The sequence below is a fragment of the Crinia signifera genome, chromosome 9, assembly GCF_055691185.1.
Source record: "Crinia signifera chromosome 9, ASM5569118v1, whole genome shotgun sequence".
In the NCBI taxonomy this organism is placed as follows: Eukaryota; Metazoa; Chordata; class Amphibia; order Anura; family Myobatrachidae; genus Crinia; species Crinia signifera.
In genome coordinates this window covers 145,224,921-145,239,881 of record NC_139225.1, presented here as the reverse complement: position 1 = coordinate 145,239,881, position 14,961 = coordinate 145,224,921, and the positions used below count along the sequence as shown (strand labels likewise).

The window sequence follows — 14,961 nt, the reverse complement described above, 5'->3', positions numbered from 1 at the left end:
TTTCAGACCAAAACGCCGGGTCGCACCCGGCTTTTTGGACCCTGGTTGAAGCCGGGTGCGACCCGGCGTTTAGGGGCATTTACACCGGACGGGCTTAAATGCCCGCACCCCCCTCCCCGGCGCTTGAAGATGACAGCACGATGTCATCTTCAAGCGCCGATTGACGCCGCCGTACCCGGAACGCTGCTGGGGGCAGCCCAGCACTAAGGTAAGCCGCTAGGCTGCCCCCAGCCCCCGCGCGCACCCCACCGCTATTGGACAGGAGGTGAATGGATGCCGCACACAGGCATCCGTTCACCTCCCTCCCCCGCCGCCGCTGCTGTCTGCAGAGTATAGCAGACAGCAGCGCCGGCTGTCACTTTCAGACTGACAATCCGTCCAACCTGCGGACGCTGCGGTCCGCAGGTTGGACGTTCCCCATTCATGTAAATGGGAGCCGGGTCATCCGACCCGGCGTTCCCATTTACACCGCCCTCTACCCAGGTCCTAGCCGTGTTCTACCCAGGTCAGGACCTGGGTAGAAGTCCCGTGTAAAGGGACACGGCGTTAGGGATTTACACCGCCGAAGATCCGGGTCTGACCCGCCGCTGACCCGGACTTTTCGGCGGTGTAAAAGGGGTATTCGTTTCTACTACCCACATGTGTGCTATATGGCAGTGAACAGTTGGCTGAGAGCACCGAAGATTGAGTGAAGTTCTAAAAGGAAAGAAGAGAGCACAATTTAATCTGATTTTGCTAGGATTCCCCAGTGTCCCCTGACTACCTTGATTACAATGTACATACACTGTGCTTATTGGTGCATTACATTTTTTTTTACTGTTATATTTACTCGCGAGGTACATTCATCTTCTTTCATCTTAGATCCAGTATATCTCTGGTGCTCTCACCCATCTGTTCACTGTGGATAGTAGAAACTTAGTGGAATTGCAATATTTTATGATATACCCTATTTTTGTTTTAATCCCATATCACTGATGTACCCATTCCCTCCCTCCTCACATTGCAGTCAGTGCTCCATCCTCGGTCCTCAAGAACCCCCAACAGTGCACCTTTTCCAGGTCTCCACACAGAGGGGGAAATTTACTAAAGGAAATTTGTAAAAAAAATAGGTGTATTTGTATCCGGAAATACACTTATTTTTGACATTTACTATCCCGAAAATACGGCAATTCGTATTCGGATTGATAGCACATCAATACGAATACGAATTGCCGTATTTTCGGGATAGTAAATGTCAAAAATAAGTGTATTTCCGGATACAAATACACCTATTTTTTTTACAAATTTCCTTTAGTAAATTTCCCCCAGAATCACAGGTGAACTAATTAACTCCACCTGTGATCTTTCAAAATGTGTCAGTGAATAATGAGTGCACCTGTGCCCCTGCCAGGAGACCTTGAAAACGTGCACTGTTGGGGGTCCTTGAGGGCCGAAGTTGAGAACCACTGTGTTACACCTCAGTCATTGCTCCAACCTCTATCTGCTCATAGACAGTCAGTGCCCCATTCTCTCCTCCTCACAGCCACAGTCAATGCCTCATCCTCTTCTTCCCCAGAGCCAGTCAGTGGTGCTCCATTCTCTCCATCCTGACAACCATACTTAGTGAAAAACAAACACATCCTGCACTAGAGGTAAACGGGCACCCAGAAGAATTTTGTTGTATATCATATAAGCCTGTAGTAATTAATGCTGCTTTCCCACTGCAGACCAGTTTAAAGTACTGGTAATCTTAAATGGTATTTAAAACGGTATTAGCATTCCCACTGCAGCAGATTACCGTTTTAAATACCATTTAAGTACCATTTCCATTGCAGTGAACCGTGTAGAATGTAGAGTGCCTAACCCCCCCCCAGTGTGAAGAGTGCCTAATCCCTCCCCCACCCCAAGTGTAAAGAGTGCCTAACCCCCCGTACCTGCCCTGTGCCCCCACCTCCCCTCCCCTTGTACTTACCTGCACGGGGATGCAGGGCAGTGGGGAGGCAGCGGGGGTCCATGCAGGGTCCATGCGGGGTCCAGGCAGTCCCAGTGCCTGATGAGAACTAGTAGTTCTCACTTTGCGCATATGTAATGAGTGCACATGCATAATAATGATCTGCTCATTACATATGCGCATATGTAATGAGCGGCTCATTATTATGCACGTGTACTCATTACACATGCACAAAGTGAGAACTACTAGGTCTCATCAGGCACTGGGACTGCCCGGAGGCTAAATAACGTTTAGGAGGCATTCCCACTGCCTCTTAAACGTTATTTTAACGTGTAGGACTCTGCTTTAAAAAGGGGTTGAAATACCATTTAACTTTAAATGGTATTTCAACTCTGGCACTTTCGCACTGCAGCCTTAAAACGGTAAATTGCGCTGAAAATCGGCAATTTACCGTTTTTTAGATGCAGTGGGAAAGAGGCAATTGAACCAACTACCACAAAGAATGTTTGGTACTCTTTACCTAGAACGGCGCCCGTCGCGGGCATCGCGGGTACATTTATGCCTGCCCGCGACGCGACCGACGCGATGCCCGCGATTTTCCCATTGAAAACCATGTTAAACCTGAAAAATCGCGTCGGTCGCGTCGCGGCCGGCCATAAACGTACCCGCGATGCCCGCGACGCGATGCTCCCGATTTCCCATAGGAAGCAATGTTAAAAGCCGCGATGGACCCGATTTTAGTGTTAAATGCCTCAATCCACCCGATTTGGCCATAGGAATCAATGTTAAATGGGCTACAGAGCCCATTAACCCTTAAATGTCCCCCCAAATTTTTAACGCCACCCCACGATCAACGCCAACCCGAAGCGTGGCGAGCGCAGCGAGCCCGCGAGGGGCGGCGGTACGCGTCCTCCGACCTTTTCATGCCCTACTATCCACGTCGGCGTGGTGTGAGAATAGAATAGTGTGGCGAGCGCAGCGAGCCACCGAGCCCGAAGCGTGGCGAGCGCACGCGGATACCTTCACAGGTAAGCGCGTCCCCTCGCGGGCTTCACAGGTGTCCGTGGCCACGCGGACACCTGTGAAGCCCGCGAGGGGACGCGTATAACTGTGAAGGTATCCGCGTCCCCTCGCGGGGCTCGCTGCGCTCGCCACGCTTCGGGCTCGGTGGCTCGCTGCGCTCGCCACACTATTCTATTCTCAACTCCACGCCGACGTGGATAGTAGGGCATGAAAAGGTCGTAGGACGCGTACCGCCGCCCCTCGCGGGCTCGCTGCGCTCGCCACGCTTCGGGTTGGCGTGGATCGTGGGGTGGCGTACAAAAATTGGGGGGACATTTAAGGGTTAATTGGGGCTATTTGGGCTCTGTAGCCCATTTAACATTGATTCCTATGGGAAAATCGCGGGCATTGAGGCATTTAACGCTAAAATCGCGGTCAATCAGGCTTTTTAACATTGTTCTCTATGGGAAAATCGCGGTAATCGCGGGTACCCGATTTTGATGTACCCGCGATTTACCCGCGATGCCCGCGATTACCGCGATTTTACCCGCGATGCCCGCGATTTCAATCGTGGGCGCCGTTCTAGGTAAAGAGTACCGAATGTTTATATGGTCATTTTTCATGACCAATGCTCCTAATTAGTATGTTGATATATGGGTTGGTGGTGCTCCCCCGAGTCAGGACACAACATGCAAAAACAAAAGGATAGAAGACCCTTTGTTGGGGGCACTTATTTATTTATTATTTATTTGTTAACAGTTTCTTATATAGCGCACACATGTTCCGCAGCGATGTACAGAGTATAGTTGAACACAGGTTGGGATCATTTGGTCTACAGCATGATGGTTGACAGTTATTAGGTAGACACCATTAGGTCGACATGGGGAAAGGTTGACATGGTTCTAGGTCGAAAGTTCATTAGTTCGACAATGTCTATGTTGACAGTCAAAAGGTTGGCATGGGGTTTTTCACAGTTTTTTTACCTGAATGTCAACACAGTCGACATGGACACAGTTTCAAGTGCACCGCATCCCCTCGCTGCGCTCGGCACACTGTTTATTCTCCCACCATGCCCTAGTGGATGGTAGGGCATGAAATACCGCCTGTCGGCACATGTCGGCTCAAAAAACAGTGAAAAACCTCATGTCTACCTTTTGACTGTCAAACTAATGACCTTTCAACCTAGAACCATGTCAACCTTTTCATATGTCGACCTAGACCCATGTCGACCTAATGACTATCGACCATCATGCTGTAGACCAAATGACCACATCCCTTGAACATTCACATCAGTCCCTGCCCCAGTGGAGCTTACAATCTATATTCCCTACCACATGTACACGCACACAGACATTCTGGGGTTAATTTGTTGGGAGTCATATAACCTACCAGTATATTTTTGGATTGTGGGAGGAAACCAGAGTGCCCGGAGGAAACCCACGCAAGCACGGGGATAATATACAAACTCTGCACAGTTAGGGCCATGGTGGGAATAGAACCTGTGGCCTCAGTGCTGTGAGGCAGTAATGTAACCATTACACCATCCGTACTGCCCCGTATATATAACACATGGTGGGGATAGAACCCATGACCTCAGCGCAGTGAGGCAGTAATGCTAACCATTACACCATCCGTACTGCCCCGTATATATAACACATGGTGGGGATAGAACCCATGACCTCAGTGCTGTGAGGCAGTAATGCTAACCATTACACCATCCGTACTGCCCCGTATATATAACACATGGTGGGGATAGAACCCATGACCTCAGTGCTGTGAGGCAGTAATGCTAACCATTACACCATCCGTGCTGCCCCGAGCACTTCTTATATCGTTGCAACAGCTCCTAAATGATCACAGCTTGTAGAGAATTTCACCTGATACTGTGCACAGTATGTTCAGGGAGTCCTCCCCCAGAATGTTATATCACCTAAGCAACTGGTGGATCCATACATTTTACAAGGCAGTATCCTGGGCTCAAATATCCTGGGCCAAATGTGATCTGAAGTGTCAATATACATTTACTTGTACTTAACTCATATCAGGCACTTCCAAAAGAGGAAGAAAATTATACTTTGAGACTTAGCTTTTATTTATCTTCTTTAACAAAAGATCACAAAGGCAGTAATACAAATCAAGAATAAAAAATATAATACTACTGTTTCTGTGAATCTTATATATCACAGAGCCTAGGGTAAGAAAATAACAATATAACCAAGTTGTGAAATGTTATAAAAGTTTGAAGTGCAACTGTATCAAACTGAGAGCCTTAGGTAAAGCTAAACGGGTGTGGTATGGGGTTCCGATAGTCGGGATCCCGACAGTCATTATCACGACGTCGGGATCCCGACTGCCCGGACTCAGACAGCATGGCGAGCGCAACAAAGCCGCTTGTGGGCTCGCTGCGCTCGCCATGCTGCGGGCACGGTGGCTCGATGCGCGAGCCACCTATTCTATTCTCCCTCTATGGGGGTCTTGGACCCCCACGAGGGAAAATAGCGGGTGGCCGTCGGGCACCCGGCTGTCGGCGCTTTGACAGTCGGGATCCCGGCGCCGGGTAAATGACTGTCGGGATCCCGAATGTCAGGACCGCGTCCGGCACCCAGCTAAACAGACATCAGTAGTTACCATGAAGCTAAATAGCCATATTAGTTCAAGCATTTATACATTGTACACTGAATGTTTTTTTCCCGTGCCTCATACTTTTCCTCCTCACAGCCACAGTCAGTACCCAATCCTCTTCCTCTCACAGCCACAGTCAGTACCCAATCCTCTTCCTCTCACAGCCACAGTCAGTACCCAATCCTCTTCCTCTCACAGCCACAGTCAGTACCCAATCCTCTTCCTCTCACAGCCACAATTAGAGGCACATCCTCTCCCTTCTCACAACCACACTCAGGGCCACATCTTCTTCCTCCCCAGAGTTACTGTGCCATCCTCTTCCTCCTCATAACTAGTCAGTTTCCTATCCTCTTTCCCCTCGCAGCAACAATAAGTGCCCCATCCTGTCCCTACTCACCACAGTCGGTGCCCCATCCTCTTCCTCCTCATAACCAGTGTCCCATCCCGATTCTCCTCATAACTAGTCAGTTACCCATCCTGTCCCTCCTGCCCACAGTCATTGCCCCATCCTGTCCCTCCTCACCACAATCAGTACACCACAGTAAGTGCCCCATCCTGTCCCTCCTGCCCACAGTCACTGCCCCATCCTGTTCCTCCTCACAACATTCAGTGCCCCATCATCTTCCACCAAACACCACAGTAGTAAGTGCCCTAATTTTAATATACCATTAGTACTCTGTTCCTCACTAATTTTGACAACCTCGTTTATACTTCTTTCGTGGCTATTTTTGTTATTTCTTAGGAAGGCACAACATGGGAGGGGACCCAGTTGTGGAAATCAGGACGATGAGAGACCTGTTGGAAATCACAGAAAAACGAGAAGAATTTCTGGGTATGTAAATCTAGAAGGCTTATATAAAATTAAAACGACAAGATTTGGGTTACATGCTTAATTGAATAGAAAAGGAATTATCCCAAGAGCAGTGAATTTGCCCTTATAAATCCGTTGAATAATGCCAGTGTTTGTAATGGTGAATGATAAATTCCACAACATGTCTAGGCCCCAGAGTATTGCTAACAGCGAGGGCATACAACACTGTACATGTGAGTGGGTATTGATTCTACCTACAGATGGGATACGGTCATTAGGTCTACAGCAAGAAGGTCAACAAGCATTGGGTCGACACCATTAGGTCGACATGCAGAAAGGTTGACATGGGTCTAGGTCAACAGGGCCATTAGGTCGTCACAAGCATTAGGTCGACATGGTCAAGGCCGACAGCCAAAAGGTCAACATGTTTTTTTTTAGCCAACAGGTGGTGTTTCATGGGCGTGGTGGGAGAATAAAATAGTGTGCCAAGCGTAGCTTCACTTCTATCATTAGCGAAAGTGCTGCATTGCTGTATATGGGGATCTTGCTGTGATGTGTATTAACACCTTCATGCATTGTTGCATTTACGGTCGTTCGATGGGAAACGAAATCCCCGTTTCTCATTTAACTACCTTCCTGAACTGACTTACTTAGGGGTCACCCTTTGGTAAAAGTTTGTATGTTGGACTGCAGGAGGATCCCTTCCCGTGAAGGACAGTTGCGCCACATTTTGGTTTTGTTTCCCATTTCTCCTCAGGTTTTAGTTAGTGTTCCTTGTGTCCACTCTGGAGACGGTGAGCACCTTGTTTTCTGATAAGTCCAGGTGGCACCGGAGTTGGGGCGCACTTAATTCGCCCCTTCAAACGTGGCTATTATTGGTGAAGCCTTAGCTCTGCAGGTGCCGTTTCTCTCTGGAGGGATTAACAGAGTCAGGGTTGGGATTGTGGCTGTCCTTACCTCTATGCTCCTGGTTGTTGTCAGTTTCTCTTGTTGGTCCTATGTCCCATATTCAGTTTAGTTTATGTCCTTTATTTATCCTTATCATCCAGCAACTGCTTCAGGTACCCCATCTGCTATAGTTCCCTGTTCTATTGTAACAGATAAGGGGTTAATCCTAACAATTATGGTTATTGCCATTCCTCATGTGCTCTGTCACTTTTGAAGACCAATCAATGAATGCTCTATGACATGGCTAATAATTTCCCTCTCATTACTACAGATATTTATGTCTTTGGACTGGGTGATGTCAGCTCTACAGAGATCAATGATATCGCATCCAAGAAACCAAATGAGAAACATGTTTTCAAAATGATAACTACTGCCAGTATGAAAGAAGCCTTTACTGAGATAATAGGTAAGAGTTTCTTCACCAGATATTCCTTCCTTCTCTTCTCTAAGTGTCTGTGATAGGATTTCCACTTCTATGTTTGCCCAATAAAAACTACCACTTTATCTTTTCTTTGTATCATACTGACTGCACTGACTCCCCCAGTTAGTTAGTTTGGGAGACTCTGAATTTTTGGGTTGTAGCCGTTATCTGTAAAGGCCCCCATACACTATGCGATTTTTGGACGATTTCATCCGATTTCGGCACTTTGTGCCGATAATCGGGTGAAATCGGCCCAAAATCGTAGGTGTGTGATATCTGATCCGATCCGATGCGCGGTCCTGTGCGCATCGGACCGGATCAGGGAGGTCGGACGGTCTGTACATACGATCACGTCCGACCTCCCTGTATGCATATGCCTGCCACCTGACAGGCATATGCATGCAGACACCGGGGGAGCAGTGGGGCGGGCAGCGGGTCCCTGAGCGCCGGCGAGTGCTGCTGACTGACCTGGCCGGGCAGTGTACTTACACATAGCAGCAGCGGGGACGGGCAGCGCAGTGGCGGCTATTATATTTTTAAAATGCTTGTCAAATGACCGGCCGCTCTCTGATTGGCTGAGAGCTCTCCGGCCAATCAGAGAGCGGCCGGTCATTTGACAAGTATTTTAAAAATCTAATAGCCGCCACTACGCGTCCCGTCCCCGCTGCTGCTATTTGTAAGTACACTGCCCGGCCAGGTCAGCAGCGCTCACCGCACCCGCCGCCCGCCCCCACCGCCGCTGCCCGCCCCCACCACCGCCGCCGCTGCCCGCCCCCACTACTGCCACTGCCCGCCCCCACTACTCCTCACCGCCCTGCAGCTCCCCGGGTTTTTTTTTACATGGGATAAATCGCATGCGATTTATCCCATGTAAAAAATGGCACATCAAGTGCCAAATTGTATGTGAGCCTCCCGGGGAGCTGCCGGGCGGCTCGCAGGTAAATTGGGTCCGACTTGTCCCTAGGACAAGTCGGCCTAATGTATGGGGGCCTTAAGTAAGTAGCCTCCACCCAGACAGAATGAGAAAACGCCCCGTGCAAATTTGCAAATGAATTGCGTTACACTCGCAAATCGATTTGCAGTTCCCAGAACGTCGACGCGTCTTTGCCATCTCTGAGATAAGGTGCCCACACACTAGAAAGATCTGTGATCTTAAGATTTATCTTAAGATTTCCCTTGTACTCCCCATCTGCCCAACACAAAAGATTTTGTTCAAAAGAGTACATTTTGACAAAAGATTTATCTTATGATTTCAGAAAAATTATAATAATGGGCTGGGCTATGTAGAAGGTAATGGGCTGGGCTATGTAGAAGGTATTGACAGCTCAGTGCACATTCTGCTCTGTCACAATGAACCTGCTTTGTATGATGTCTATTTCTGGAGCTCTCCACAGTGCCAAACATATGCCCCCACAGTGCCACAGATATTCCCCCAGTGCCACAGATATGCCCCCAATGCCAAACATATGACCCCCACAGTGCGCCAGATATGCCCTGCTGTGCTCCGTGCTCCTGTGCTCAGTCCCCACTGTGTCTCCTGCCGGGTCCCGCAACTGCCTTCCCTGCTACCTCTCTTGCCGGGGCACACGTCGGGTCACACGCTGGGGCACACGTTGCTTCATCTGGCGCTTCTCCTGCTCGGTCCCCGCCGGCTCTGGCACGTGTCAGGCTGTCAGCTGCCGGGGGAACACAGCTTCCGGCTTTACATGCCGCGTCCAAGCCACGCCCCCAACACATGACCAAAAATTGGTCAGAAGATTTGCATATCTTCCCTGCAGCAGGGAAGATGAGCCGACGCCGCAGAAGACACACGGGGACGCGCATCGGAAGGTAAGTATAAAAAATACTGAACGATGTGCACACACAAATCGAACAATTAATCGTCCAAACGAGCAAAAACAATGAAATCGGACAATTAATCGTTCTAGTGTGTGGACACCTTTAGACTGAGGCTTCCACTAATCTGTGACTAAAGGTGCCCATACACTAGTAAGATTTTGAACACATTTAGAATAATCAGCTTACCTACTCATATATTAGCGCACGTCCTCTAGAGTGATCTAGCGCTTGTGATATAAAGAGCAACCTACAGAAGAGATAAAATACCATTTGAAAAATCGGGGGCTTAACCGGGAAGTAAAGTACCCTGAGATATTTACCCTTGGCACAAACAGTGTATTTGACGGGTCGTTCCCAAGTGAGCTGCAGTGGAAACAGATTTTACAGTACCTGGGATATTTTTGACCCCGGAATTTCCAAAGAGCTGCTGATTTGTCCCTCCTGGGCTTTGACAGTTGATGCCATTGCCCATGGACCAGAGGAGACGATGGGAGAGGCTGTTTTCAGTCCGGGAAAACCCAGGAATACAGTGCATTGGAAAATGAGACACAAATGAGACCCAAGACTGACCCGGGATTTTGGTGGAAAAGTGTATGGCTACAGAAAGTATCTCATTGTATCATATGTCTGTATCAAACCGCTACATAATATCTTTGCTCTTCTCAGATGAGTCACAATCTTTCCAGATGTGTGGAATCTCCAAGGAGAAAGTAGACCTGGTCAATGATAAGGACTATACGGAGAAGTTTCCCTGGTTTGCTAAAGTTGTCATCACTGTAAGTAGTCCCGGCCGAACTCTACCCATAGTTACACTGTGTGGTATAGCCATGATGATTCCAACCGGATAATTCACTAAACATAAGCTTATAGTCTCCATAGTCGTATCACACAGCAAAAATGTATATTATATGTTATTGTGGGGATATAAAGTCCCTCCAGGTTACACTCCCTCAGAGCCTGAGCAGCCCTCAGTATAGACGGTCACCATTTGTTTCCCGGGTCATCTACAAGCGGTGACAGTGCAGCTTGGCCCAGAGCAAGCTCCAGTTACTATGAGTGGAAGGTCCCATATGGTTTATCTGACAGGAAACCAAGGGTTATAATTTGGGATAAAGGCATCTAATTATCAGTTGCTGATGGCCGTACATACTGGTGCGTTTCACTGCAGGGAAGGACATTATCAACATCCTGTGGATATCCAATCAGCCTTTCACACAGAAAACCAAATTACCTGGTGAAGCAGTTCTACCCATAATTTGCTGTTCCTGTGTGAAAGGTTCAACCCAGGTCGTAAATCCGAGTCACCGAACCAAGAATTTACCAGTGACGAGGACCCGGGATTTACGACACGGGTTGACCATTTCACACAGAAGAAGTAACCGTGTTATTCAGCAAATTACCGAGTAGGAATTTCTAACCTGGTAATTTGCCTTACTGTATGAAGGGGGTCCAGGCTGGAAAAGGATATTATACCCTTTCAGCAAGCTAGGAAATTCCTGGAACTCAGCCTGACCTTGGTCGTGAGCATTATTTTCTGTTCACACATACCAAAAACCCAGGTTTTTGATGTAAGCGTTGAAATGGGTGTTTGGGTGTTTTCAATTCTTCAACATTGATACAATCTGATGTTCCAGAATTGCAGATTGTGTCCGCCAGCATTCGAAGCCTTCCTCCATCACCTCTTAGAGGTGCGAGGGAAAAAGTGAAATTGTTGGCAGTGACTACCGTGTTACCCCTTTCAGAACGCACTTTTTACCCCGTATTTTGCAGTTTTTTAACCATTTGAAAATGGTAATCCAGTATGTGGTCTGAAAGGTGCAGAGTGAATTTACCGGTTCTATAAAACTGGTATTTCTGAATGGTAATAAAGCAGTGTTTTACCCGTTTCAGACCTGTTGTTTTTCATCCACTGTTTTCTATGGGTTTAAACGGGTTCAATCTTATGAAGGAACAAAAACGGCATTGAAATACCGTTTAAAGACATGCGGTGTGAAAGGGGTTTTACCTGGCAGACCCGTTTTTAGAAACCTTTCAAATACAGCGTCAAAGCAGGTTTTGCGATGTGAAAGCAGTATTAGTCTGCAGGTGTATTCATTCCCGTCAGATTTGGCTTAAATTAATAATTCTGAGGTTATAAACCACCAAAATTTTAACAATAATAAATGGACTATTTAAGTATATAACTGAATTTGGTACTGGTCTTTCCAGCTGCTGGCAGTTCTGGTTGGGCGGCTAATAGGGCAGTAATCTCACGGCTTTCAAAAGTACAGATTGGTGGAGCAGCCGCTGAGTTGTGTACCGCCAATGAGAGAAAATACACATTTAGGTCTGTGCACGCCGTTCAGGGCTTCGGCACTGATAGCGATTATTTTTAAAATGTATTTTGGTTGGTTTCTTCATACGTTTTGATATCCTCTTGGTTATACAGTATTGCGCAATTGAATACCTAGACATACATACTGGTAGGGATTGAATCTTTGCCGGGCTTCTGGACCATCGATGTTTGGACTGTGCGCATGTGTAAAATAATTCGGAGCTTCCCTTATGGGCGCGGGCTGAGCTGTGGACACCAGCATCTGTGCCTCCGGATCTGCATAGAAGCTGTCAGTCATTTGATCCGAAAGCTGCATCCAATGGCTGGCAACCACTGAATACCCGCAATTCAAATGAAAAAGTATTTCCATTGGATCGGTGTGATCGTCTGGGTAAGCGTACACAGATGGCTGCGACGTAGCACTCTGATCTGCTACTACTGTACTGTACAGCTGCTCAGGGGGCGCAAGTTCATCTCAGTCACCTGGAGGCAAGTTGATGTGTCAGCATTCACCTGTGGGTATCAGCAGCATCAGAGCTCAGCAGCATTGCTACAGTGCAGGCTGAGTGGAACCAGGCAGGAGCCATCCATGTTAGAAGGGCTCCTGGTATAGTGCCAAGTCATTACAGGTGCGCCACGGATCTCCATTGCAAGAGCAATTGCCACACTTGGATCCCGCTGTGAATTGCACAGGTGCTGCTGTACATGCAGGTGCCCCATTCACAGCTTGGAGCCTAGAGGCTGGAGCCTCCATTGTCTCTGGGAGTTATGCCCCTGAAGCCACAAATACTACACAATATACTGTACAGCTATGAACCAGGCCCATATCCGTGTACTGGCAGTGTCAGATTACCATGATTGAGTGGTGGCAGACAGTTATGTACAAGTAACACCAGACAGCCTGGTCACAGCCAGTATAAGAAGGGACAGATAAACACGAGTCAGGCTGCTAGTGGCATCAGATAGCCAGGGGTAAGTAATATGAAATAACATGAACACGTGATGTCACCCAGACTTGCAGTGCCAGATTAAGGTCTAAATGGGCCTGGAGCAGAAAATGATCAAGGGCCTATTATGCACAATAATTGGGGTTGTGGCCTGCACCTAATAATGTGGGGGCGTGACCAGTGTTCTGTTTGGATGGTCTGCTCATGGGTGTGTCTCTATTTGCGTAAATACTTTCAACTAATTATATATGGCTGGAAAAGGCAGGGGGCTGGCATAGGAAAAACGCAGGGAGATATATTGGCGGGTGCCCTCCAAAGGTGCACCTGCAGGATGCCGATGTCCTAAGATACTTGCGGATTGAGGTGACACTGCAGTCATAAAAAAAATATTGAAGCCACAACTTGGTAGACAACATTTCAGCACCTTTTATGTGGTCACCTAAGTTTACTACACCATATACCGCTTATACAAATCATGCAACACAATAGTAACCCCCTTATACTGTACTTGCCTCTTACACATTATGCCACATGGAATGAGCCAAAATTCACACTGATTGAGCCAAATTCATACTAGGGCACATGGATTGAGTCAAAATTTACGTTATGCCACACAGATTAAGGCAAAATTCACATTTTGCCACATGGATTGAGCCAATAGCTAAACCAAATGGATTGAGCAATAATGCACAATATGCTTCATAAACAGGGGCATTGTGCACCAAAGGCGCGCATTAAAAATTTACACCATAATGCCCATTACATGTTAAGCCACACACCATAATATTCATTACGTATTATGCCAAACACCATAATGCCTATTAAAAATTATGCTACATACAGTAAGTGCTACTTACTTACATGCTCATTGCCAAGAGTTCCATGCTCATTGCCAGGGGTTCCATGCTTGTTGCCATGTGTGATTACATGCTCATTGCCAAGGGGGAATACATGCTTGCAGTAACTGGGGGACAGCCACCGCTGGGCAGAAATGACAGCCATTGACAGCCGGGCAGAGAGCAGAGGGCAGAGGGCTGCCCGGCTTTATTCAGAGCACTGCATGTCCCGGCTATTTGAAATAATACCCCTTTCACACCAAAAAATGTAGGAACTTTTCGGGAATATGGTCCCAGGATCATGCAGGGACATTCCTGGGTGGGCCCCTTTTACAACTGCCTAGTCCCTGCATTTTCTGGTGTGAGGGGAGAGAAAATCACCCCCCTTTAACCAACCATCTATATCTTTGGAACCAACTGACCCATTTACATAAGACCAATATCATATTGAAGAACTTTTGAGTGGGCTTCAAATGATTTTGGTCCCGTGAAACTGGGCCATTTGGTTCCATAGAAATCTGCCCTCAAACAACATGAACAGCCATGAAATTACATTTCAGAAATGAAAAAATCTTTGGAACCAATGAACCCATATGGACCAGCCTGGTATCAGATTGAAGGTCCAGCAATTTGGGTTCGACTGAAATCAACTTTGAGCTTCTGTGATGCTGGAGGGGGAGCTGGCAGCTGTTGGAACCGGGAGGGGGTCGGAATTAGCAGGTCCCATGTTATCCTATGGTTAAAACGTTCCAGCTTTGCCTGGCGGTATCTCCGGTTTCCGAGGAGCTAGTGTCGCAAAGCCAGGCTCTTTGGAAAGCCCTGACTCTTAGCTACAAAATGGGCCTATTTGAAGACAGGGCCTGGAGCTGTAGCTCCATCAGGCCCATTGTTAATCTGGCCCTGCAGACTTGGCAGTATCCTGTTTATTTCCTCATTATCTTCTTTTTTCTACTATATTAAAGCGTGGGAAGAACCAGGAGAATTGCAAAGGATCCATTGTGAGCAAAAACTTCATCCTGACGGCGGCTCACTGCTTCTACGTAGATGAAGAACTACATACTATCAATGTGGATATTGGCGGTGAGTGACATCATCCACTATCACCCAATCAGCTTACTTCTCTAGTTAAAAACCCCAGGGGCCAAATGTAATAGACTTAGAGTTCAGCGGATGTGAGGAATGCCAGACAAACTCTTTTTAAAGGGGCACTAACAAGCTATGGTTTTGCCTAGTAAGTGGTTGCCGCTTTAAAAAAAAAAAAAAACACGGTTATTACATTTGAAACAGTGGC

General features: G+C 47.4%; 1 protein-coding gene across 1 annotated transcript in view; it reads left to right on the top strand.

Annotated features, from left to right (window-relative positions):
• Nucleotides 1-14,961, top strand: part of LOC146036233 (complement factor B-like) — a 61,382-nt gene that overhangs the window by 26,156 nt on the left and 20,265 nt on the right. The window contains exons 9-12 of the mRNA XM_083160106.1: nucleotides 6,297-6,386; nucleotides 7,585-7,719; nucleotides 10,240-10,349; nucleotides 14,633-14,750. Coding sequence (XP_083016232.1) covers nucleotides 6,297-6,386; nucleotides 7,585-7,719; nucleotides 10,240-10,349; nucleotides 14,633-14,750 — 453 coding nt within the window. The remainder of the gene's footprint in view (nucleotides 1-6,296; nucleotides 6,387-7,584; nucleotides 7,720-10,239; nucleotides 10,350-14,632; nucleotides 14,751-14,961) is intronic.